This window comes from Pelodiscus sinensis, chromosome 7 (genome assembly GCF_052426305.1).
Source record: "Pelodiscus sinensis isolate ZL-2025 chromosome 7, ASM5242630v1, whole genome shotgun sequence".
In the NCBI taxonomy this organism is placed as follows: domain Eukaryota; kingdom Metazoa; phylum Chordata; order Testudines; family Trionychidae; genus Pelodiscus; species Pelodiscus sinensis.
The window spans coordinates 39,052,540-39,080,130 of record NC_143058.1 but is presented as its reverse complement, the minus strand read 5'-3'; the positions used below and the strand labels follow the sequence as shown (position 1 = coordinate 39,080,130).

Genomic DNA, 27,591 nt, shown 5'->3' with positions numbered 1-27,591 from the left:
CGTCTGTTATCTCAGTGGATATCAAAGATAATTGTCTCATGCATCACCAAGTGCTACCAAATGAGAAAGGTCACTCTGCCCCTTATGATCAGGGTCCACTCCATCAGGGCAGTAACATACTCAACAGCCTTCCTTAAGGGGGTCCCTATGAAGGACATTTGCCAAGCGGCAACATGGTCTTCTGAACTTACGTTTGCCAACCATTATGCGCTTTCCAGAACCATCGCCTCCAACACAGCAGTAGGCAATGCCGTCCTCTCTTCGGTGGCACCACACTGACTCTGACCCTTCTCCTTAGGTTGGCTGTTGCTGTGGAATCACCCACAGTGGAGCACCCACGGGGACAGTACCCGAAGAAGAAGAAGAAGTTACTCACCTTGTGCAGTAACGATGGTTCTTCGAGGTGTGTGTCCCCGTGGGTGCTCCACAACCCGCCCTCCTCCCCTCTTCGGAGTCTCTTGTTTTGTCTTGCAGACCTCAATGGTCGGGAGGAACTGGCGGGGCTGGACCGTGCGAGCAGAAACAGCGCGAAAAGCCGCCAGATGGCTGCTGCGCATGTGCGGTCCGGTGAACAACAGCTAAAATATCTCTGAACTGCGGCGTTGGGACGAGCCCGACACTCACAGTGGAGCACCCACAGGGACACACACCTCGAAGAACCATCATTACTGCACAAGGTGAGTAACTTCTTCTTACTGCACCGAGACGAGTAACTTCGCTTTTTGGGGTGTCTCTCTCATATCTCAGCAGTTTGTCCTGTATTTGGTATTCTCAGTTGTGACCAATGACAAAGGTATCCCCGTTTTTGTTAGGCATCCATAGAACTCGAAAGGCATTAAAAGCTATTATTTCTAAAGGACAGCTAGTGTCAAAGACTGTAACAAGCAGCCAAGGAGACCTCATACGTGGTGCCTAGACATATAGCCACTGCAATAACCTATGTGTAGAATGTCATGTTTACAGGACTCTGGTCTTCCTAGAGAGATGCAGAACTCAACTGAAGATTTTCTCTTTGGATACATACTTAGCATATATACTTTTGATCTTTTACACTTCCTAAAAGATTCTAGAGCAATACTACAAACACTGGACACTTACACTTCTGCACCAGATTTTTTTCATATAACAAGCTCAAGCTAGCCAGAAAATATGCAGTTATTCATAGACACAACCTTCTGAGAATCCACTCAAGGAGAACCTGAAATTCTTCTGGAGAAGGTTAACGTCTTTCTCATTATTAGTCAGTATTTACCTGCTTCCAGATAGTGGGTTTGATATGAGGAAGATGAGCCACATTCAAACTGGACAAGAGGCATCCTCCTCCATTGAATGCCGAGTTTCTCTTTTTTCTACCAGCTAGGACTGGAGCAACAACCAAAAGGTGAATGATAGAATTTGTCTCATGGCTATCCATCTAATTCTAATTCTTACCCCTCTCCCATCCCTCTTTTGAGATCTTTCTCATGAAAACCAACCAATAGAAATGGCTTCCATGCTTCACTAAGATCCAAAGAGGAGATACCTCTGGAATCCAAAGAAAAAGGATTTTATTCCCAATATTTTATTATACCAAAGGAAAAAGGTGGTCTTCATCCTATTCTAGATGTGAGAAGACTTAACAAATGTATAGTCTTGGATTCAGCATGGCCTCTGTAATTCTTTCCCTTCATTCTCAAGACTGTTTTGTGACAATTTAAGTAAAATCTTCCTTAAACTCCTAAAGCTTCAGAAGAGTAGCTAAGTTAGTCTCTACAGGAAAAAATTAATGGACACAAATCAGATATCTGAAATGGCAACATGCAGAAACCTGTTGGAGAATACTTTACCCTTCCCGGACACTCATTAATGGATCTCCGAGTCACCATGTTGTTTCATGCCAATTCCACAAGCCAAATACACAGGAAAGGGTTGGAACTTAACTTCATGTACAAGTTTGATTCTTATCAGAATGAAATTAACAGAGATTTCGGCTGGCTCACACACTATCTTCCACATCCTAATGACTTAACCAACAAACCAAACAATGGAGATGTTAATTGTTCTTATCAGCCTCTTGTAACTACTTGAACAGTCTATTCTTGTCTTTTTTCCTCCTTTTTTCCTCTTTTTTTCCTCCTTTTTTCTCTCCTCCCCTCCTTTCCCTTATTTAATTTTGGATCTGGACTTTAAATACCCCAGTTATCTGAAGAAGTGTGTTATGCCCACAAAAGCTTATGATGCCATCTACATGTTTTGTTAGTCTTTAAGGTGCTTCCAGACTATTCATTGTTTTTTAAGTTAAACTCCTAAGTAACACATCTGCTTGCACATATCAGACACTACTAACCAGACTTAACCTACTTTCATAAAAATTAGCTGAAGTTATCGTATCCTTGAAGAATACCAAATGAACATACACATTGTGGTTCTAGCTTGTGCTCTATACGATGGTTAGTTCCCAAAAACATTTGGAATAGAGTACCCTTCCTCTGCCCCATTCATATAAAGATATTCTCTGCAGATGCATCATAAACACTGGAGCACTCACTTAAAACATCTCTGAACACAAGGATCTAGCTTCCAAAAGTACTTACAAATGTCCCATAATTATGAGCGATTGGGTTAGCTTGCATAGTATTCCTACCTGTTTTAAGAATCCACACAGCAGGTTCTCGCAGACAATATATCTGCAGTGTATTATGTAAGCAAACAAGGGGATGTCTGGTCATTGCCCTGGTGCCAAGAGATGGTTAATTTGTGAGTATGGTATCAACATTATGGGATAACCTCAATAGATCTTCTTCCTGGAGTCAAGTGCTAGACAGTTTCCTTAAAATATCTGTTCAATATCACCAACCACAAATGGCCTCTGAATTGCTTCATTGCCCCTAATATTTCATTGCTGGGGAAATCTCATTATGGACTTTGCCAAAAAAGTGAACCTGAAGTGTCAAGTCTTGCTCCTATGATGCATGAGCTTAGGATCCTTTCAAGAGCCCTCTGCCATATCCTGGGATCAAGATTTCATGTATACATTTCCACTGATCTTTCTGATACTAAGGATGATCAAACAGAATGCAACCATGGTGCTGTTGATAGCCTGATAGTGACTAAGACAATTCTGGTTGATCTTATAATGTCTGTTCAGTAGTGTGTTTCACCTATATTCTATAGCTTGGAACCAAGATCAAACGTTTGTCTCCAGCCCAAAATTGCTGATACTGTAGAGGTTGTTTGCAGTGTTGCTGTGTATGCTCAAACTCATCTTTAGCGAACAGAAATTGTTTCATTAAAATATATTAGCTCCCACCTTGTTTCTCTAATAACCTGGATGATGCGTACTTGAGTGCAACTGACTGTTTACTACAAATACGCAAAATCCCACTGCAAAGCATAAAACTGTCCGCACAGAAAAGCGGAAGAGGCTTTCTGTTTGGACAGCTGTTGGAGGCCCCTAGAATAGACCTATAGTTCTCTATTATATTATCAATTTTTGAAACACTTTGGACTTTCATTCAGTTTCATTAATGTTGACCTTACAGTGATATTTGGCATATTATCTCTTCCATGGTACAGTCATTTTTAATTTCTTTTTACCCCAATGTATCCAGAGATTTTCATTAAACCTGTATAGTGTCTAGGATTGGCTAGGAGGTTAGTGAATAAAACCTCTTTTAGTTCCTTTGATTTTTTTGAGGCAGGTGCTTTTTAAGGCTATAGATATTTAAGCTGAAAGAGGTTGAGAGCTTAATGTTTTGGCATATTTTATATATGTGCTTTTATGTGATCGTCAAAAAAAAAGTCCTGAAATGGATTTTGAAAATTAAACCTTAATATACTTAATTCTACTTTTAATTTTAGTTTGTTTTTTCTTGTAACCTATGAAGTCATACATTTGCAAATATAAGATATCTATAAGGGTATGTCTATACAGCAAAGTTATTTTGAAATAACAGCTCTTATTTCGAAATAACTTTCCTAGCGTGTACAGAGCTAAACCGCTATTAATTAATTTGAAATAGTGGAGCGCTTATTTTGAATTTGGTAAACCTTATTCTATGAGGAATAATGCCAAATTTAAAATAGCTATTTCAAAATAAGTGCTGTGTAGATACTTATTTCGAAATAGGGGGCCTCCAGCTTTCCCAGGGTGCCAAGGTGGCCACTCCAGCCTCAATCAAGAACACTCCTCTCCCTCGCCCCCTCCCCGGAGCCCTTAAAGGGATAGACACTGGCCACAGTGCCTGTGCTACCTCCAAGCCTTCCAGCCCAGAGTCAGCAGTCACTGCCCATGACCCAGTGGCCCCAAAACATGAGCCAGCAAGCCACTGGCAGCCAGCCCTCCACTGCTCCCCAGGAGCAGTCTGCCAGCTCCCAGGAGCCTGCCAGGGCTTGGAGAAGGTGGGCACCTTCCTGGTCCAGGGTGGAGATCATAGACCTTATTCAGATTTGCGGGGGGGGATGCCCCCAACGTCCATGATCTCTGCACTAGATGGAGGAACATGGCTGTCTATGGCAGGATAGCTGCCAGCCTGGCCACCAAAGGCCACGTGAGAACCCAGAAGTAAGCTTGCATGAAAATCAAGTTGGTCCGGCAAGACCCCCAGCCCTGAGCTTCCCTTCCTCTTTCTTCCCCTTGCTTCCCCCTTCTAGCTCCCTCCTCCCAGGTTTCCCCCTCCCCTCTCCTACTCTCTCTTCTCCCCTCTTCCACCTTCTTTCCCCAGTCTCATCAGAGTTTCATTCCCCCCGCCCCCAGTTTTGTTGAATAAAGAGAGTTTGTGTTCATGAAAATACATGTATTTTATTTGACGTTAGGGAGAGGGGTAAGTGGAGGGAGGAATGAGGCACAGGTCCCCAGTGGGGCAGACCAGGGAGGCTCTTAGTGCTCCTCATGGTAAGAAGCTCTCCCGCAGGGCCTCCTGGATACTGACAGCCCCTCGATGGACCTCCCGGATGGCAGCCTGCAGAAAGTGCAGCCAGGCTCGCAGCAATGCGTCCAAGAGAAGCACCAGAGTGCCCAGGGGTGTCCTGAGTGTCCCATGTTGCAAAGTGCTGTGGTGTCCCGAGTGAGGGAAACCAGAGCATGCAGAGTCAAACTGCTTTGCTGTCCCACGTCGAGGTAGACAAGAAAGCAGGGAAACCTGAGAACTGGCTGTCCGGGGGTGGGGGGGTCCCCTTAAGCACAGACCTCAGATAGCCTCAGGTAGAGGCCAGCCTCAGGAAGTCCTGACCTGGTGCCCTGCCGGAACTGGTTCCAGCCAGCCTTCAATGCGATTCAGAGTCCACTCAGCGTGGACACACTTTCGAAATAGCAAAATGTTATTTTGAAATGCATTTTGTGTGTAGACATGTTACTATTTCAAAATAAGATATTTCGAAATAACACCATAGTATAGACATACCCTAACAGAAATTACTAGCAATTTTAGCTATTCAAATACTGTAACTATAACTGCATGGAAAACCAAAAATATAAATGCTTTCCCCACATTTTGTCAAAAAAGCTTCTAAACAGAATTTTTCCAACCTGCTCTATTTCTGACCACTTCAGCGTAGCTTAAAGTAACCCAAACATGGATATCCAGAAACATTTTTTAAACTGTTGTTATTCTTTGTTTTTCTTTTCTATACTAAGCACCAAATCTTGATACCACATACATATAATAGCTCGTACAAACCATTACAGCGCTTTTTTATAAGACTGTCTTTGCTAAGGACCTATTTGTGTGTGTTTCCTTGAATGATTAAGACAGTTTCATTTCTATTTATACTTGAAAGTGCAGGGAAAGCTGGAGATGCTTCATTTAAAAAAAATTGCTACTTTTCTTTTGAAGAGCACTAATAGCCCTTCTGTTTGCAGATGGACTTCAACATTTGGCAGAGAGATAATGTTTGGGTCAAAGTGGGTTTTTCTGTCTGCAAATCAATTTAGATTGGCTGCTATCGGCTCTAAGAAATAAAAGAAAACAAAACTCTGAGCGAGAGGTCCTGTGTAAAAACTAGTTTGTAACCATGTAATTAAAGATTGTATCATAATGCATGCCCAGGGAACAGAGCTAAGATGGTACAGGCAACCTTTATATTTGAGACTTCTGAATTCTGAGTTACTGGCTTTGCAACCTAAAGTTTTTCACATTCATTTTTATATATAATTATAGATTTAAATAAATATCTTTTGTTAGCAACTTGTTCATGTTTACACAGGACATTTCAGGACATTAATTGGGGTTAGAGTAGAGAAGGTAATTGTATAATTAAATGTTATTTCACTGATAACCTAAGTGCAAGCTATTATTTTTATTCATTTTATTTGAGAGCCAATTTCCATACATTTATTAACTTATTTGTTTCAGGCAATAAATTATTATGAAGCTGCATTGAAAAATGGTCAACAGAATATCCTTTGCTATGATCTGGCCGAGCTCTTGCTGAAACTGAGGCAATATGAAAAGGCGGAAAAAGTACTTCAGCAAGCTTTAGACCATGAGCCTGGTATGAACTAGTCCATTTTATTTCCAACAAAATAGAAACATTAGTAATGTTATTGTGTGTGTGTTCTGTGCAATTTTCTTCAGGAATAATTGGGTACGGTGCAAACATTTTATCTTACTATCTTTCAAACTAGCGTTGGCACTGTACCATGTGAAATATGGAATTGGATGTAAATTACCTCAACTTAGGAGGAGTTCTTGTACAGACACACACACTCTCTTAAATATATAGTAGATCACGGAAGTGCTTATATTCCTCAGAGCTGTTTCCTCTGTAGTTCTTTCCCATCTGCAAAATAAAGTAGTTTGGAGCTTTTTTAGTAGCCTTGAAACATTTAGATAATGTTTAGCTATGCTTTCTCCTTTCTATCAAAATCCAGTAGTTAAATGAAAGCACCATAAAGGCCAGTCCTGATCCCGTTGAAATCAATAGTACATTTTCTGTTGACTCAGTAGGAGCAGGATGAGAACTAGGAATGTAAGGGAGTAGTCGTCTACCCGATATAAGCATATGCTTATCTGGTAGTCAAGTCGACTATTCGCTTCCCCTCCTTGCAGCAAGGTGGGGGGAAGCAGGAGCCAGTGCTGGGGGGAGCCAGCTTAAAAGCTGGTTCCCCCCAGCACTAGCTCCAGAATGTGGGGGAGGAGGGCCAGAGGACGAGGGGAGGCAGAACTCCCGGGGCCAGCACGAGCTGGGACTAAGCAGTCCCAGTTGGCGCCGACTCCGGGACGCTGTGGCTCTGCCTTTTAAATGTAGTAAGAGCCCGCCAGGTTTGTACTACATTTAAAAGGCAAAGCCACAGTGGAGTTACATTTAAAAGGCAGAGCTGCTGCGCGCCCAGCTCCTATTGCATTTAAACTGCAGAGCCATAGCAGGGGTAGTGAGTGTTTCCCTTCCCTCTCCCCCCATCAACTAATCTAAGAGAAATTCCATCAACTAATAATTTAGCTGATTTACTGCAATTTAGTGTCCGTAATTAGAACCTTAATCTGCATAGTTTATTCAAGGTATATAGGAAAGCCTTTTTCTCTCTCTCATGTTTAAAACTAAGGTGGCTTTTTTTTAAACAGACCCATATGTGGTATTTATTCCTGATCATCTCAGCAAGTTATTTTGTTTAGGTTTGTTTTTGGTTTTATACTTCAGTATCTTTCTGGATTAAAAGATACCTGTTGGCCCTCCAAACTTAATAGACTGTTAAATCTTTACTTCCCAGGTGTTCATTAATGCCAAGCCACAAATTTAAAAGACAACTGTAGCCATTCAAACTTGAAAATTAAATATGCAGCTCCTTTTTGTTGAATTTTATGCAGATCTCCAGTCCATTTTTTCCATTCTTTAACCTTGAAGGGGTTCATGCAGAGCTTCATGCTTTAGAGATGACTCATCACAAAGTGTCACTAAACTGTTCAAAAGAGGCAGTTCTTATTTCAACTTTTTGTTTTATGTTTTTAATATTTTAACAGAGAATGAGTTGTCCTCTCTAATGGAAGATGGACGTTACCAAGTTCTTCTAGCAAAAATTTATAGCAAAATGGAGAAGACCGATGAAGCAATTGTTTCTTTACAGCAGGTAAAGAAAGCATAATTGTGTTGCACTTTCAAGATTTTGTGGACAGGAGGAGAACTTTTAGCGTTCTCTAGAAATAAATTGGATCACAAAGGCTAAAGTAGAAAGAAAAAAAGTTAACTAGAGATCAAATTGCTTATAGAATTGGTAATAGGTTACAGATCTTTTCACCACTAGGTAAGTGGTTTGATAGTAGCTGAAAGTATTAGTGTTGCTAGCTCTTAGGTGACCTTTAATTCATCGGTCTGAAGTCCAGGTCCCAACTACATGTTCAAGCCCACCATAGTTTCAACAGAGTGGGAAGACTGGGGATGGAGTCAAAGCTAGAAGTGTCTTTGTTCACATCGAAAAGCATGCTGCCTAAACAATATGAGAAGTTTGTGTGAGCTATGCCTATAGCTTTTCTGTGCACAGAGTACTTGAGTTTCTGTTGCTATCCAAGGGCAGCATTAAGGATAAGAACTGGCAAACTGTTGGGTCTAAATTTAAGACCTAGGATGTGGCTAGAAGGGAGAGCTGTAATGGCCAGAGAAATAGGAGCAAAAGTGTAGCAGCTAGAGACAGACAAAGGCTTTGGGAAAGATACAGCATCTGTGCACAATTTGGAAATTGGTCTGACCACAGAACCTCCTTTCCACTCGTAGAAAAATCTGACTTCAGTATATAGGGTTCCTGTTGTTTCCTCCAGCACATGCACACAAATCTAGGGGTATGTCTAGACTTCATGGGTCCGTCGATGGAGCCATGTAAACTAGTTTACCCGGCATAGGCAAAGAAGCGGGGATTTAAATAATCCCCGCTTCATTAAAATAAACATGGCTGCCACGCTGTGCCGACGATCAGCTGATCTGGCACAGTGTGGCAGTCTAGACGTGGATCTGTCGCCTGGGGAAGCCTTTGCTGACCGATCCCTTATGCCTCGTGAAACGAGGTTTACAGGATCAGTCAGCAAAGGCTTCCCCAGCTGACAGATTCGCGTCTAGACTGCCGCGCTGTACCAGATCAGCTGATCGTCGGCACAGCACGGCGGCCATGTTTATTTTAATGAAGCGGGGATTATTTAAATCCCCACTTCTTGGCCTATGCTGGGTATAAACTAGTTTACATGGCTCCATCGATGGAGCCATGTAGTCTAGACATACCCTAGGACTGGACTGAAGATTCAGGAAGCAAAGCCTGGATAATATTTTCTGAGCAGTCTGCAAAATTAAACCAGGTGTATTATCCAAAGGATGTTGGCTTTACCCCTCCTTCCACAAACATTGCATGTTAATATATTGTATTATTTTGTTATTTCTTATCTAAATAAGAACTATATCAAGCTTACTCCTATCTCTTATTTTGATGATTTCTTGTTTCATTCTTTCTTCAGTTTTTGTCTTTTTAGTATATTCTCCCCACAGCTTTTAGTAACTGTTTCCCTGCCAACTGATTTCTCCATTTTATTCTTTATTTCCTTATGTTGTGTTAGAAAAGAGAAGACTGAGAGTGGACACAATAGCTTTAAACTGGCTTATTCATATTCTTTTAGCATGTCTCACTGTTAATAACTATTTTTTACAACTTCCCTCTTTGCTCTCCATATTCTAACGTATCCTCAGTGACTTTTTCACCACTATTTTTGCCTGCTTCCATTCCCCTCAGCTTTCTATGCTTGTGTGCCATTTTTCCCTCTACTCCTTTCAATCCATGTGAGGAATAAATTTTTATCTGCACTGAGGTGTGTAAAATGTGTGCCACCAGTAGAAACAAAAAAACTAGCTGTGGGCACTTGACTTATCAGTTGGGTAACATGTGAATCTCTCCTGAGCTGCCACACTAGTGCACAGCTTAGAGGAATACTGCAATGTCTGCCCATGCCTGCCATTTTGCTACTAAAATGCCTGTGCATTAACTTAACTAGTACCAGCCACATACCATCTGCCACTCATTATACCTCTTGCTCCCTCCCCACTGTTGTCTTTTGGGATGGAATCTAGAATTGGTCCCCCAGATTTTTCACTGAATCATAGAACACCAAAACTGGAAGGAACCTCAAGAGGTCGTCATGACCAGTCCCCTGCACTCCAGGCAAGGCCAAGCATCATGTAGATCATCCCTGGCAGATGTTTATCTAACCTGCTCTTAAATATTTCCAATGATAAAGATTCCATAACCTCCCTAAGCAATTTACTCCTGTGCTTAACCACCCTGAAATTTAGGAAGTTTTTTCTAATGTCCAACCTAAACTCAGGGGGAGGGGCAGAATGGGAGCTGGTGCTTATGGGGAGCTGGCTTTAAAGCCAGCTTTCCACATGCCCCAGCTTCCACCCCCATTCCCAATGTGTAAACATGTATCCACTGACCATTTCAGCAGATACACGTTTACACAAGTAAATACATTTTAACATCCCTAGCAGGGAGAAGGAAATGTAATTGGGGACAGGAAGTGGTCTCTCTCTCACATACACACACAGAGTGTGAGAAAGTTGGAAGTGGTCTCTCTCTCTCTCTCTCTCTCTCTCTCACACACACACACACACACACACACACACACACACACACACACACACACACACACACACACACACTCTGTGTGAGAAGTTGGCTCTAAGCTGTTATTTTAATTTTTTTTAACTTATACCTCCTGTAGTAGGTCAGGAGCAAGAAGCAGAGTAACATAACTGCTTCTTTCTCCCCTGCAGCCTGTGATAGTCATTAAGCAAGGGTTGGGAAATGTGGAAGAATGTTCAGAATCAACAGGGAAGCAGCTCTTTCCTGATGGTCCTTCAAAGATCAAATGGCTAATGCACTCCTTGTGTGACTCAACACTTTCATAATTGAGCCTCATAGAAAACTAAACTGCAAAATTCAAATTTTCTTTTAGCGGGTGAAATAAGTGTGATAATGGGGTTTTGGACTTTGAAGTATTGCTCATCTCTGCCTTACTAGTTGTCAGGTTTTGTCAGTACTTAATGAAAACAAAGCATGTGCACAGAACAAGATAAGACAACTAAAAAAAGTCTTGATATGACACTTGAGTTTAATTTTTTTCACATGTAATCAACAGCCTTCACAGTCAGAACTTTGATACAGGGAGAGGCACAACAGTTCTTGACAGTGGTTGGGGGGGAAGGGGGGGAGCAGGGGTGAGGGGAAGATGAATACCATGGGTAAGTACAAAAATACATTTTCTTTCCAGCTGTTGATTACCAAACTAATTGTGTGTCAACAGCAAGCTGCTGTGTTAAGGAGACAGCTGCCCTTGTCAGAATCATTCAGTGATGGCTTGTGCCAGTATTTTTGCTATCACAGCTCCTGTCACAGTGATGGAGGACATTACTGACTGAGAGGAAGTGATTTAGAAGAGTCCTGTAGTTAGCTAATCAGCAGTAATCGTTTTATTTCAAGTTTATATAACTACTAGCAGACCTACGTGCCATTGTTCGGATCCTTCAGGGCATGGTGTGCGGGGTGTAGGAGTCAGGGAAGGGGCTTATAGATGGCGGGGAGGAATATGAAGGAGGCTGGAGTATGGGGGGATATGAGAGTGAGGTTTGGGGTGTGAGAAGGGGTTCAGCGTGGGGGGGTCCCATCCGGCACAGGCCCCTTTTCTGCCCTCCTTTGCTACCCCTCCCCTAGCTGCCAAGGACATTTTTTCTCCTCCCTCCCCTCCGGCGCTGCAGACAGGGGCTGGAAGGGGAGGAAAGAGTTTGGGGCAGAGGAGCTATTTACCTGGTGTGCTCGCAGTAAAGATGGCAGAGCCCCAGCCCTGCTGACCACTCCCTTGGTGGTACAGCTGCCAAGGGACACTGTAGGATAGCTGTCTCCTGCAGACTTGCTATTCCTAGTGGACACTCTCATATCACTTCCCTCCAAACAGCAGCCCCTTGCTTTGCACGTTACGGAAACAGCCCTTTTCCCAGGGCTTCTGGTTGTCCTGGTACAACTAATCCCTGACCTTGGTTTAAGCTAGAAGAAGAGGAAACTGCATACCAAAATTTGGTGACCCTAGTTGTTACCATTTAGGAGGAGTTCTTGAACAAATGGACTCGCAAACATACAGACTCACTCTAAAATATATAGCTAGAGATAGAATTGAGCTATTGTCTTATGATGGCTGAAAAATATGAAATCATCTGAATGTTGCTTGTTTTTATTTTTACAAGTGGTAAGATCTTAAATCATGTAGGTAAAATACGTGAAATGTAAGAAAATGTTGCAAATTAGTAAAACTAGATGAAACTGATAATTACTAAATTTGCAGATTCTGTCATTTAGTAAAAAAAAAAATCCCTCTCACTATTAGGCTACATGTACATCACATACACATTCTGGTATTTCTTTACTTGCTTAAGTTTTTCCTCACCATCTATGCTGCTATTTATTCTTCTGCACACTCCCCAAAGTAGCTTGTAAACGTACCTTCAGTGCATGTCTGTCGTTCAAAAAAAAAATTCCCAACAACTAGAAATATTGCCCAGATACCTTTTTAATTTCTTTCACCTCACCTTGGTGGAAAACATACTTTTCAAGAAATCAACACAATTGTGTAGAATACATTTACTTTCTTGACATGTTGGGGGCAAATGATGCTAGCACACAATAATATTTTCATCTCTTAATGGACCCCTGTTTAAATGGGCAGAAATCTGTATTGGATAAGGATCTAGTTTATCAACATCTCTTTGGAATAAAAGTTAAAAAGCTTATGTATTTTAAGTAAAAACAAGAAGTAAAAAGTCAGCCTGATGTTTGGGTGTATTGTGAGTTTGGGGCAAGAATTTTCCTTTGAAACGTTTTTTCCAAATAATAAACCTGTGAATGCAATCTCTCCTGTGCATTTTTGTGTATATATATTTACATGAATGCATACAAAACAATGATTTTGCTATTATCATGCTAATTTTCTGATGCCATCACCTGTTGTTTTCCTAGGCTCGGGAATTGCAAGCCAGAATACTTAAACGAGTTCAAATAGAGCAGCTGGATGCAGTTCCTGCACAGAAACAGTTAGTAGCTGAAATTTGTGCAGAGATTGCTAAACATTGTACAGCCCAGCGAAACTATGAGAAAGCAATTAAATTTTACAAAGAAGCTCTTGTTCATTGTGAAACAGATAACAAGGTCAGTCTTACCTTAAAAATAACTATTTTATGTCACCTATTCTTTCTCCACTAAGAGCTGCCCACCTTACTGCCTAGAGTAGTAGTCAGAGGCAAAGACAGAGGCAAAAAAAGCATTAAGTACTTCAGCTTTTCCCACATCATCTGTCACTAGGTTACCTCCCTCATTCAAGTAAGGATCCTACACCTTCCCTGAGGATCCTCTTATTGCTAACATGCCTAACAATACCTTTCTTGGTGTCAAGTATCAAAGGGGTAGCCGTGTTAGTCTGAATCGACAAAAGCGGCGAGGAGTCCTGTGGTACCTTATAGAGTAACTGAAGTGTTAGAGCATAAGCTCTGAACAGTGGTCAGACATGCATCTTTGCCCACAAAAGCTTATGCTCCAACACTTAAGTTAGTCTATAAGGTGCCACAGGACTCCTCGCCGCTTTTGCAAATACCTTTCTTGTTACCCTTCACATCCCTTGCTAGCTGCAATTCCTGTTGTGCTTTGGCCTTTCTAATTACACCCCTGCATACACAACCAATAGATTTGTATTCTTCCCTAGTCATCTGTCCACATTTCCACTTCTTGAAAGCTTCATTTTTGGGTTTAAGCTTGCCAGAGACTTCACTGATTTGTCTAGGATCATGCAGGAAGTCAGGGTATTGAACCCAGGTTTCTTGGATTCTAAGTTAAAACACTAACCACTAAACTGTCTCCTCGCTCAATTGTATGAAGAGGAAGACTTCTGTATTTTTTTTTCATCTCCAGGTAATGTTGGAACTTGCACGTTTGTATCTTGCACAAGATGATACTGATGCCTGTCAACATCAGTGTGCATTGTTACTGAAGAATGACCAAGATAATGAAGCAGCTACAATGGTTAGTATGTTGTACTATTGCAATTTGCTATATCAAAAGGACTTCAATGCTAGAAAATTATTTAATATGTACTTTCTAAGATAAAGCATAGTATATAGAGAATATTAGTGTATATTTTAAAAAGTATCTAGAGGAGATTTAGTAAATGAAGATCAACAACCTATCATTAAATGTTGTTTACATGTTCATTTATGTATCATCATTATCCATTGTCGTTTATATCTGTTAGTATATTTAACTTTACTATCGTGATACAGAAAGCATGTTACAGAAACTTGAGAGGTGGAGAGGCAACTGTAAGAGGAACAGTGGTCAGAATATGTCTAGATGCCGACAGTGTAAACTGTTTTGAGAAAACTGTTCTCTTAAACCATATCTTTACCACTGCATTGCATGCCTATAAGAGATGTAGCTCAAAGTACTTTACCTACTGATCTGGCATCTGGCTGGGAAAGTGCCTTTTATCCTAAAGGTGAATAGGCTTTTAACAAGCTGCATAAGTTACACTGGTTATGTTATAGTCATTCTCCCTTGGAAAATATACTTTGTTTAAAATTATGGATGAAGCATTTGAAAGATATTACTGTACTGGTAAAACTGATTATTTTTTCCCCTGCTCATTGGCAGTCATGATCATGCATATATTTTATTCTGATACTGTATGAAGTACCTGGAGGAAGTAACATTTAGGGTATGTCTACACAGCAACACTATTTCGAAATAACTAGCTCTATTCCGATATAACTTAGTCCAAGTCTACACTGCAGGCAATTATTTCAAAATAATGTCAAGCTGGACGACTTCTTCCTCCGACTCCTATAACCCTCGTTGTACAAGGAGTAAGGAAAGTTGAAGGAAGAGTGCTCTATTTCAAAATAAGTGCTGTGTAGCCCCCCCCCATTTTGAAATAAGGTATTTCAAAATAAGATACGCAGTTGATGTAGCTCAATTTGCGTAGCTTATTTCAATGCACCCTTAGTAGAACACTTGATAAATCTTTTCTATCCATCTCTTATTTGGACTTATTTCTCATTATTTGTATGAGTTATATTTTTTTCTTCATAGTCTTAATTACTGATTGTGAGCTGCTTCTCTAGATGTACTCACTTTGGTTTTCTAAGAAAAACTAAAATTCATGCTAAAACAAATTCATTCTTAAAGAAATTTTTAAAAATTAGAAGTTAGTATGTAATTGAAAAACAATGGAATCCATAATTGGAAAAAACCTTATTTTCTCTTTACCAAGTGGCTTTTTTGTTTAATATTTTTAGATTAACGAGGAAGAACTCATAGTATCATAGGAAGGATTTCATTGTATTAAAAAAAAAAAGTAAACTAGTTCTCTATAAACTATTAATATACATTTCAGTCCCTTCCCAAACAAATGTGAATTTTCCTTATACATACTATGAGAACTTTAAAAATGTTGAATTTCAGAATCCCTTTTTTAGAGAACTAGATCTCATAATTTGGATTCTCTCATTTAATGTTCATATCAGATGTGGGATTAATCAAAAAAACATTCCAGATCATGTCTTGTAACTGCTGTTTTCTTTACATGTTTTGATATATAGATGATGGCTGATCTCATGTTCAAGAAGCAGGACTATGAACAAGCTGTTTTTCATTTTCAGCAGCTCTTAGAACGTAAACCAGGTATGAATTCAGTAATGATACTTCAGTTTCTTTCTGATATATGAATGTCAAACACAAGTCATCCTCTAGTCCTAATGAATGTCAGAAACACACATATTTAATGCATTTTTCTATTAAATTTAAGAAGAAAATATATCTAAATGAAATGTGCATATTTCATATAGTATCTAATACAGGTACAGACTTATTTAATGTTTCTCTTTCAAATTGTTGCCAAAGTTTGTGTATACCCAAACACAAATAGGATTGCAAGGCTAAAATAAGTAACTGGAATAAGCTGTAAAGTTTTGTTTATATGCAAAATATGAGTAGAGGTACAGATAAAACTGGATGTGTTAGTGATACTGGAGAGATTGTAAAGTTTGCTATTGGGAATGTATGTTTGAAAAAAATGAGAGTATATGACATTTGATATTTGATTTTTTTAAGTGCCATACAATTGGATCCATACATGCTATAATTTGACCATTAGATCATTTAAAATGCATAGTAAATATCATTTAGCGAAAAGCTTTTGGAACTTGTATGAATTTATTTTAAATACTTTGTGTACTCTAATTTGCGGCACACATTTGAAAAGAGTGATTTAGTTTATTTTCTATCTGTTTGTTTAACAAATATGTGACTTAATTTAAAAATGTTCTAAATATATGTGTACCTAGACAACTATGCAAGTCTGTCACGTTTAATTGATCTCTTAAGAAGAGCTGGGAAGCTAGAAGAAGTTCCAAGATTTCTTGTAATGGCTGAGAGACATTCTTCCAGAGCAAAACTTGAGCCCGGTTTTCATTATTGCAAAGGACTGTACCTTTGGTAGGTACAGTTATAATTAACTAAAATAACTTTTATTTGGTAACTGTATTTCATATGAAAATATAATTAATTAAAAAGATATTAACTCAATTTCTAATTATGACATGATCTGCATGACTGGGAAGTAAAGATTTAGGGACTGGATTTTTTAAGAGACTTTTTTGTCTTTGGGTGTATTATTATTAGAAAATTCAGATAATTGTATCTCTAAGTACTCTTTTCACTATTGTATTTGATGCTATTTCATGTGGAATTTTTTGCTGGCCAATTCAAGTAGCAATATTTACTTTCTCAGAACTAATTTTTACAATACGTACATGATAAAAAGATGTACCTCTAGTGTATTTTGAAAGCTATATCTTTCTTATTTGTTTTATTTAACTTTTTGTCCAAACTGAAAGTGCTTTCATAACTTGTCTAGGTATACCGGTGAACCAAATGATGCACTTCGACATTTTAATAGAGCCCGGAAGGACAGCGACTGGGGACAGAATGCAGTTTATAACATGATTGAAATTTGTTTGAACCCAGATAACGAAACTGTAGGTGGTGAAGTGTTTGAAAATCTGGATGGTGACACAGGGTGAGGTGTTGTAGGTTTTGTTTTTTTTTTAATGTTGATAACATTTTTTTGGGTCCAAATCTAAATTTAATAGAAAATGAGAGGGAGCCTCATAAAATGGTACATTAAAACAAGAAAGCAATCAAATTGCAGCCAGACTCTTAAGGGGATTTTGTTCTGGGATCCTAGGCATTTGTAGGATGATTTTGTCTATAATTTAGAATAACTTTCAGTACAAAAGAGAGCCAATATATAATTATCCATATAAAGGTAAATATTTTGTACAACAATGTCATGACTTTAGTGTGTTGTCAGTTACAACTTGAAGCTTGTTTAATATTAATATAGCACAACAACATTTGGGTGTTTTAAAAACTCTCTTTCTAATGCATAGTAATTCTACTGAGAAGCAGGAGTCTGTGCAGCTGGCTGTGAGAACAGCAGAAAAACTTTTGAAGGAACTCAAGCCCCAGACCATTCAGGGTCACATTCAGCTTCGCATCATGGAAAATCATTGTCTAATGGCAACCAAACAGAAATCAAATGTTGAACAAGCACTAAATACCTTCACTGAAGTAGTAGTTGCTGAGGTAGGTGATCTCCCCCTCCCTATCTCCCCTTCCCTCCATTCCTTCAAAAAAGTATGCTTGGGTCTTTTATAATTTTCCTTCAATTCAAGAATATTGAGATACTTAATATCATCATCTCTGAGAATTATATTTGTCCCCTACTACATAGAGAATGATTTCTGAAAAATTAGTAATGAAATATAAGCTAAAGAAGCAGTCTCTCTTGTTGATATGTACATTTGTGGTTGTATTTGCAAATGTATTAAGCAACTGGAAACTAGGCTTATCACACTTCTTAAAATATAACTAAATTTTAGTTTCTCAGGTTAAGTCTAGATAACAGGCTCAGAATATGATTCCCGCTTCATGTACACATAATTGTGATATCTCTCATCTAAACTCGAATGCTAAAAGTAGTAGTGTATCTATATTGCATGGGCAGCACTGGCATGGATTAACCTTCCTGAATACAAACCCAGGTGGGTACATACTCAGGCTGCTAGCTCATACCACCGCTGCTGCTTCCTGTGCCATTGTGGCTATGCTGCTCTTTTTAGTTCACTAGATGGATGAGCAAGTGAGTATCTATGTATGGGACTCACACCCAGGTCATAATGTAAATGTAGCTTTCATGTCTTCTAATTCCCATTATATTTAAAACTGAAAGACCAATAACAGATCAATTCTAAGTTCATTCCCTGTCCAAAAATAATTAAACATGTCAAAATTCGATTTATATGTTGTCATTGGCATTTGAGTCTTAGCTTCTAGTTTTATATTTCCATAGCTGCTCAGTTTAAATGTAATTTAGAAAACAACTTTGTTCTTAAAATATTTTATTTCAGAAGGATCATATCCCAGCACTTTTGGGAATGGCCACAGCCTACATGATTTTAAAACAAACTCCACGAGCCAGAAATCAGTTGAAACGCATTTCAAAAATGAACTGGAATCCCATAGATGCAGAGGATTTTGAAAAAAGTTGGCTGCTTCTTGCTGATATTTATATTCAATCTGCAAAATATGATATGGCAGGTGAACTATTAAAACAGTGTCTTCGCCGTAACAGGGTAAGTGACATAATAAAAAGTTATCTTCCATATACTTACTGTATATATTTTTAAATTTGACTGTGAAAATGTATTTTATTTCATAGTTTGGTTTTCTTAGGTGAGGGAAATGAACATAGAAAGAGTAAGAGACTAGAAGTTTACCCTTGAGAGGAAATGAATGCAGATGCTGCTTAGTGAACTGTTAGTAATTTATGCAAGTTTAAGCTGTGGTGATGCTTTGTGTACTGAAGGGACTGTAGAATGTCAAGAATACATCTCATTACGAATCTGATTCAGGTTTAATGAAAATTTCAGACAAATAGAAATTGTGGACCTTTGCCCCATTTATTCATAAGTTATCTGTAGCTACATACACAATTTTATATGTTAACAAAACATATAAGCCCTATTTTACAAACTAATGTACATGCATTTTAGTTTTTATGATTTTCATCGATCTTGCACTGAAGAGTAGCTTTTCTCTGGATTTTGAGAGGCTACCCTCTAATGTTTTGCCTGGGCACTTTGGATTTCTGACCTGGCAACATGCCAGAAGATCTGCTTAGATGGTAGGAAATGAACAGTGTTAGCTTTCCAATTTAATATTATCCATTTTGTTTTTCTCCTTGGTGGTTGGGAGCTTTAAAGAGGCAGCTTTTCTGGTAGATTGTTTGTTTTTATATGTAAGGGTATGTCTACACTACAGCGCTAATTCGAACTAACTTAGTTAATTAACTAAGCTAATTTGAACTAACGCATCTAGAACTAAAAACTAGTTCGAATTACCGTTTTGCTAATTCGAACTAGCATGTCCACATTAAGTGGACCCTGAACCGGGGTTAAGGATGGCCGGAAGCAGTGCCGGCAGGGCATCAGATGAGGACTTAGAGCGTGGAGCTGCTGCCTCAGGCTATTCGAGGGCTGTGCTTAAAGGGAACCGACCCCCACCCCGGACAGACAGTTCTCAGGGGTGCCCCGCTTGCAAAGCAGTCCTGGCTTGGAATGCCCTGAGTGCCCACACTGGGCACATCACAGCACTCGGCCATCAGCCCAGCTGCACTTGCCGCAGGCTGCCATCTGGGGAGACGGGGCAATTGGGGGGCTGCAGGAGAACTTCCACCCCCAGAAGCCCGCAGAACCAGCCCAGTCCTCCCCATCGGGGGCTCGTACCCCATTCCTCCCTCACCTCCTTCCACTTACCCTTCCCTAGCCCCCCCTTCCTGATGTACAAAATAAAGAAAACGTGGTCAAAAATAGAATCTCTCTTTATTGAACAAAACTCGGGGAGACTGGGAAAAGGAGGTGGGAGAGGGGAAGAGAGAGGCTGGGAGAGGGGAGGGCAACTAAAATGATCAGAGGTTTGGAACAGGTCCCATATGAAGAGAGGCTAAAGAGACTGGGACTTTTCAGCTTAGAAAAGAGAAGATGGAGGGGGGATATGATAGAGGTCTATAAAAGCATGAGTGGGGTGGAGAGGGTGCATCAAGAAAAGTTCTTCATTAGTTCCCATAATAGAAGGACTAGAGGACACCAAAGGAAAGGAATGGGTAGCACGCTTCAAACTAGTAAAAGAAAGTTGTTCTTCACAAAGCAAAGAGTCAACCTGTGGAACTCCTTGCTGCAGGAGGCTGTGAAGGCTAGAACTAGAACAGAGTTTAAAGAGAAGTGAGATCAAGTCATGGAGCTTGGGTCCATGGAGTGGTATTAGCCAGGGGGTAGGAGTGGTGTCCCTGCCCAAAGTTTGTAGAGGCTGGAGAGGGATGGCACGAGACAAATGGCTTGGTCACTGTTTTCAGTCCATCCCCTCCAGGGTCCCTAGGGTTGGCCGCTGTCGGCAGACAGGCTACTGGGCTAGATGGACCTTTGGTCTGACCCAGGACGGCCATTGTAAGCTCAGGGCTCAGGGTCGGGGGTCTCAGTGGACCACCTTGATTTTCATGCACACCTGCTCCTGGGTGGCCAGGCTGGCAGCTCTCCTGCCCTAGACAGCCACTTTCCTGTGCCTAGTGCAGAGGTCGTGGACGATGTCCACACTAGACCAGGTGGGTGCCCGCCTCCTGCGGTCCCGGGCAAGCTTCCGGGAGCCGCCAGCCTGGTCCCGGGAAAAAGGGGAGGGCTGGGGGGCATCGGGTGGCTGGCTCGAGCCGTGCCAGGTGCAGGGTCTGCTAGCTGGGTGCTGGCAGGCTTGCACCTGGCACGGGCATCGTAGCCAGCCCGTGCCCCTTTAAAGGGTCCGGGGCCGGGAGGGGGGCAATAGAGTTTCCCTGGTGTTGGCCAGAGTGGACACCAGGGAAAGCTGGGGAGGGCTAGCCTCCCACTAGTTCGAATTAAGGGGCTACACAGCCCTTAGTTCGAACTAAGCGCTCCGTTAGTTCGAATTAAGTTCGAACTAGCGGAGCGCTAGTGTAGCGCCTATCAAAGTTAATTCGAACTAACGTCCGTTAGTTCGAATTAATTTTGTAGTGTAGACATACCCTAAGTAATTCACAAGTCTTAATTCATTGCTAGTGATTGAGCAGTTTTTTTGTTGGATACATAGTTGATATACTGTATATACGGAGCATCTTAGCTCAGGTCAATCTATCAGTATAAACTAAAACCAATTACCTGCTCCAACTGTCAGCTCCCACATCTTGTAGAGTCTGTTAATTCTAAAGACACAGTAACAACAATGATTGGTCCGTATCTAGAGCCTTTCACTCTGAAAACTAATAGGAAGTGTGAGCAGATTCTAGGACAGTGTGGACTTAGGACATCCTAGGTTATGTGTCCTGCTGAGATTCTATACTAGCTGGGTTTTGATTAAAATTATAGCACCATGTAAAAGTGACTAATACAGATCATATTATCAAACTCTTATTCTTTAATGTCTTTGTGCATCTGAAATAATGAGATAAATAACAAGGTCCTGAATAATGGAAAGGAGAGGAAAGTATATTGGAAGGCTCCAAAATGATTGCATTGCAGGTCTCCAGCACCAGACACAAGGAAGATAAGCCCATTCCCATATTGTCCTCCAACCCATATGCAATAAAGAAGGCACTCAGGAATTGTACTGTGCAGATAAAAATGATTGATTTTGTTTGTTTGAAATTACTTGCATGTTTGTGAAAATATTTTCCACAAGCATTCTGAGTTACAAACTTAGCTAGACTGACAAAATACATTATTTTGATGAATGGGTTTTTAAGATTGCTTTTTACAATCAGAAAAGAATGATGTACATATTTAAAGAGAACATCTGTGTAAACACTTTGTTTTGCAACACAGATTTGTATAATTTAAATGTATAGATTTTGTTTAGATAACCGACCATATTCTATTTGAGGTTACAAAGTCAAAGAAAGTCCACCATGAGTTTCCAAAGCCAGAATGTTTCCATAGAATCAGGGCTTTTCAATGTATTTATTTAAAAACACAATTGGAGAACTACTTATAGACTACAAAGTTTTTTGTGAGAGAAATCTTGGGCTATATTGTATTCCAGTTTCCCTGAAGATCTCTGATCTTGTAGGTATAAAGTGAAACCATTTCCTCAGTAGCCTTAGGAAGTTTAATCTAAACCGGTTTTGAATAGTTAAAATGAAGCTGAATATAATACAGCTGTCTGCATTTGTCTTTTCCCGAGTGTAAATAATATGCTAAATGGATAATTAGATAGGACAGTTTAGTGACAAGACAGTACATCTTATAAACCATTCAATATGAAGCTTTCACAAAGCTTGCTTATTTTCAGAATTGATAATTGTGAGTATGCTCTGCTTTATATGTTTAATATGGCAATTCCTGTCTGTTATTAAATCTGTTTAATACACTCACACAGAGTGTAGTGTGTGCATAATTTGGGTTGCATTGGGCTGCAATTTTTCATGGTAGGTGCTTGTCTGAGGCTGACTTTTTTTTTTTCCTGGAAAATTTTGGCCAAAATAGTTCAGTCTTTTCCAGGAATGTGGCTGGGGAAAATACATTGTTTTTGCCCGTGTTAAATAATCCTGGCACAGACTTTCTTTGAAAAGCTATGAAAAATATGGCTAGCATTCCCATGATTTGGAGCAAAGACTCGAAATTTGGTGGGGCAATAGCCTGTATGTCAGAGAAGTACCTTTGCCGTGCCCATGAAAATCCACCAAAATTTGGCCTAGTTATAAAGTCTTGAAAAGTAGCAGTTAACTCATGCTAGAGGATAATAAGGAGTAAATAATGACCAATGCTGATATGTCAAGAACAAATCATGCTAAATCAATCTGAATTCCTTCTTTGACAATTAGCTAGCTGATAGCAAGGAAGCAGTAATCATAATATTTCTTAGACACAGTCCCACAAGATAGTATTGTAAGCAAACTAGGAAAGTACCTTCTAAATCAGGCCTCGGCAAAATATGGCCTGCGGGCCGGGTGTGGCCCAGCAAACTAACAGATCCATCCCATAGAGGCAGCAGAGAGCCTCAGGCAGGCTTCCCTACTTCCCACAGCCCCACATGCGGTGCAGAAATGCGGCTTCCAGGCTCCGTTTCTTTCAAAACTGGAGGAGAGAGGGGAAACTTCAAGAGTCACCCTGCGCTTAGCACAATCTCATTGGCCGGTTTCTGGGAGCCAATGGGAGCTGCTTGTTTGAATAACAGGCAGCCAAGAAGAATCATGTTCCCTCTCCTCGGCTCAGTTATTCACTGAAGCACATGGCCTGGCAAGCAGGTAGGCTGGCTGGGAAACGTTTTAAGCTCTGCAAGCCTTAGCTCTACAAGCAGGCTAGTTTGGCTGCTGGCTGGTAAGTCTCCTGGCCACAGCTTGCTTCTGGCACCCCAGCCCTTCCCTGCCTCATCCTCTGCCCTCCTCCTCCCCAACATACCTAAACCATCTAACCCCCTCTTACACTCACACCCCTTCCCAGATCTGGCATCCCGATCACCTGCCCCAGAGCACAATACCCTCCTGCCCTAGGTCACATCCCAAACTCCTGCACTCCAGTCCCTTTCCCTAGGTCATAACCATCTCCTTCACCCAAACACCCTCCCAGACACCAGTCTCCCTCCTGCACGAACTCTTACCCCAAACTCCCTTCTGCACCCAACCTCCATCCCAGACCCTGCATCTCCTCCATTTATATCATGGAAGAGTGCAGCCTTCAACCACTTTCCAAAATCTTGGAGTGGCCTCCTGTCAAAAATTATTGCCCAACCATGGTCTACATGAAATTATTGTTAAATGGGGAATCACTGGTTGAAAATAGGAGTGTTAAATAGTGATTAATTTACTAGTTGAGTAGTTGATGGAATGTCCATTAACTACTCGACTAGTCAATAAGTACTTCCACATTCCGCCTTTGAAATATACAAGAGCCCCAGCGGGGCTCTTGTGCATTTCAGAGTTGGAACCCCACGTGGAGCCCAGAGCCAGCGGGAAAGCATTTGCTTATCAGATAGTCGACTAGTCCTTTATATCCTTAGTTGAAAAACCATATGGTTTAGTTGTCTGTGATTTAACGTCAGACTGGGAGGACTTATAAAATGAGGACCAGTAGTAGTCTGTCCTGAGTCCAAAATTATTAAATATTTTAATTAATGACTTTGATGAAGCTGCTGAGGGGATGAAAGCACTTTACAATTCGGAAAGTATCTTGATAAATTAGAGAATTGCTCTAAAATCAGTAAGATGAAATTCCATGGAGACAAGTGTAACGTATAACATTTAAGAAGGAAAAATAAAAAACATAAATATAAAATGGGGAATACCTGGGGACTCTCCCGGTGACCCCGGGCTCCATGCGGCACTGCCACTTTGAAATGCTGTGGGGAGCCTGGCATCAGGCTCCTCACGGTCTTTGAAAGCGGCAGCATCCTGTGGAGCCCAGGATCTGGGGACTTCCCCGGGCTCCATGCAGCGCTGCTGTTTTGAAAGGTTATGGGCAGCCTGGTATCAGGCTGCATGCGGCATTTCAAAGTGGTAGTGCCACGTGGAACCTGGAGTCAGCTGGCGACTCTCCCACTGACGTTGGGTTCCATGTGGCACTGCCGCTTTGAAATACCACGGGGAGCCCAGCATCAGGCATTTCAAAGCAGCAGTGCTGTGTGGAGCCCAGAGTCAGCTGGGGAGTTAATCCCAGGCTCTACGTGGCATTGCCGCTTTGAAATGCCACATGCAGCCTGGGGTCACCTCAGCTGGCCCCAGGCTACATGCGCCTTTCAAAGCGGCAGTGCCACATGGAGCCCGGAGTCTGGCCCTAGGCTCCACACAGCGCTGCAGCTTTGAAGTACCCTGTCTCCTTTCTCCCCTCCCCGTTTGCTGTCTCTTTCTGATAGAGACAGCAAAGGGTGGGGAAGCGACTTGTTGACTGTCCTGTTGACTATCCGATAACATTTGCTTTTAGATTGTCGACTAATCTTTCACATCCCTAGTTGGGGGGCACACAGAAAGAGGCAGCAAGGGGAGAAAGGAGGAGGCTTTCAAAGCAGCAGCTCTGTGTGGAGCCCGGGCCGGACCTGGCCCATGCTGCATGCGGAATTTCAAAGCGGCAGCACCACATGGAACCTGGGGCCTGCCGCTCTGAAACACTGCGGAGAGCGGTGTTTCCCGCTGACCCCATGCTCCTAGTAGAGCTTTCGCCTTTGAAATGTAGCAACAGTCCTGGGGCTGTTGCTACACTTCAAAGGCGGAGATGCCCTTATCAACTAATTGAATAGTCAATGAAAATTGCATCACCTATTCGATTAGCCAGTTAATTGAAATTTTACATCCCTACTCAGAGCATGGGGTCAGTCTGTCCTGTGCTTTTAATAACCTCCATGGTGGATCCAGGCAGTGTGAAGGAAAAAGTTGCTTGATTCAGATGCAGAAGGATCTGGGGGGAGATGGGGACAAAGGAGGGAGAAACCAGGAAATGAGTGATGAAATGGAACTGGGAGCTCAGGGAGGGAAAGGGCTTAGGAACTGAGCTTGGATAAGGACCTGGGGGGTGGAAAAGAGGCCTGCTGAACTGAGGAGTTGGGGGGACACTGGCATTAAGTGAGATGCCCAAGTGGTGAGGAGAGATTGGGCCTGAGAACCAAGAAAGATGGAGAGCAGTCTGGGATTTTGGGAGCCAGCGAGCCGAATAGATAAATGTAAGCCAGATGAGTCAGGAAGTGGGAGAGTGGAACTGACTGGGTAAGAAAACTAGGAGCTAAAGGGCTTGGGAATGGCTGGACAAAGAGAGTAGGATTGAGAGTCTGGAGGGGGTGAGACTAGGATTTGTTGGACAGGAAGTCTGGGATAAGAAACCTAAGGATTGGAGACTGTGCTGACTAGTTAAGGATAATGGGGCAAGAATTCAGTGGTAGTGATGAGACAAGACTAAGGCAGTACATAAGGCATCATACATGGGAGCGAGGGAGACGAGTGGGTATCTTCTAGAGAATGTTCCCTTCCAGACCTTGCTATGGGACTCAAGATTCCAAAGTCTCGCCATTCTTTTGCTGTCAGAAAACATCTATAAAATTATAACTGACAAATTATCTCATCTCCTCGTAGTGCTGATCCACATAGAGAATGACAACTTTGAACTGCCATCAGTTACCCTGTTAGTTCAAGTGACCGAAATCTGTGCACAGATTCTAAAAGTTTAAACTCTGTTGATGACCCAATTGGTGTTGTCCAGTTTTGCTTTTTTTATAATCTAGAACTGCAAACATACAAATTCTGTTAAAAGAATATTAAAGTTGCAAAGTTGAGCACTCAAAAGTTAAGATCTCTCAGAACTGAAGTAGCAAGCTTAGTTACTTAATAGTGTTCAAGCTTAATTTGGCCTTCATATATATCCCACATTAATTAATTACATTATCCCACATTTTTTTCCATAGGGACCCCTCTGTTTCATTCAGAGTATAGGTTGGATGGTGCTCACTTAATAAGAAACTATTCAGTGTTCTTGTTTTCTGTTTACTGCAGTTCCATGCCTTATTTACTGACCATTTTGCAACCTCTACTTTGAAGACTGAATTATTAATTTTCCTCATTGGCTTTTGTGGCATTTACCCCTACAGTATCTGATTGCTTCACAAAATTTAACAAATCTGTTTTCACAACCTACTTATGAATTGTCAATATTCTTGTCCCCATTTTACACTTATTGGGACCTGAAGCACCGAAAGACTAAAGTAAAAGAATCAAATATGTATATTTTCATTCAAAGCACAGCTTCTGTTGACTTCAGTTGCAGCTCTGAATGAACACTGGCGATGTTAAATTTAGATTAATGGACTAATCAAATAGTTGATGCAAATTGCATCAACTATTCAATTAATTGATAAGGGTGCCTGCGCCTTTGAAGTGTAGCAACAGCCTTGGGGCTGTTGCTACACTTCAAAGGCGAAAGTACTGTGGGATCACGGGGCCAGCAGGGAACTCAGAGTTTCTTGCTGGCCCCATGCTCCCCGTGGTGTTTCAAAACGGCAGCACTGCATGGCACCCAGGGTCAGCAGAGGACTTAGAGTCCCCAGCTGATCCTGGGCTCCATGAACTGCTGCCACTTTGAAATGCTGCAGGGAGCCCACATCAGGCTCTACACGGCATTTCAAAGTGGCAGCGTTGCATGGATCCCAGGATCAGTGGGGGAGTCCCCAGCTGACCTTGGGCTCCACGCAATGCTGCTGTTTTGAAACACAGTGTGCAGCCTGGGCCAGCTGGGGGACTCACAAGCTGGTCTAGGGCAGCATGCGATGTTTCAAAGCTGCAGTGCCTCATAGAGCCCAGGGTCTGGTCCCAGGCTTCATGCTGAACTGCTGCTTTGAATACCCCTTCCTATATCCCTCCTTGCTGCCTCTCTCTGCTAGAGGCAGCAAGGGGAGGAGAAGCAACTAGTCATTCACATCCCTAGTGAACACCACTTCTGTAAATCAGACCGGGGTCTTAAGTCAGGCTTAGGCACAGGCACCCAGAAAATGAGAAAAACACA

At 41.3% G+C, this 27,591-nt stretch overlaps 1 protein-coding gene across 4 annotated transcripts in view; it reads left to right on the top strand.

The window, feature by feature from the left end:
* TTC21B (tetratricopeptide repeat domain 21B) overlaps positions 1-27,591 on the top strand; it is a 133,186-nt gene that overhangs the window by 87,990 nt on the left and 17,605 nt on the right. For all 4 annotated transcript variants that reach the window (XM_006124791.5, XM_075933527.2, XM_075933528.2 and 1 more), the window contains 9 exons: positions 6,333-6,471; positions 7,938-8,044; positions 12,959-13,147; positions 13,904-14,014; positions 15,589-15,670; positions 16,333-16,483; positions 16,905-17,066; positions 17,440-17,635; positions 18,460-18,684. In XM_006124791.5, the coding sequence (XP_006124853.2) occupies positions 6,333-6,471; positions 7,938-8,044; positions 12,959-13,147; positions 13,904-14,014; positions 15,589-15,670; positions 16,333-16,483; positions 16,905-17,066; positions 17,440-17,635; positions 18,460-18,684 (1,362 nt within the window). The remainder of the gene's footprint in view (positions 1-6,332; positions 6,472-7,937; positions 8,045-12,958; positions 13,148-13,903; positions 14,015-15,588; positions 15,671-16,332; positions 16,484-16,904; positions 17,067-17,439; positions 17,636-18,459; positions 18,685-27,591) is intronic.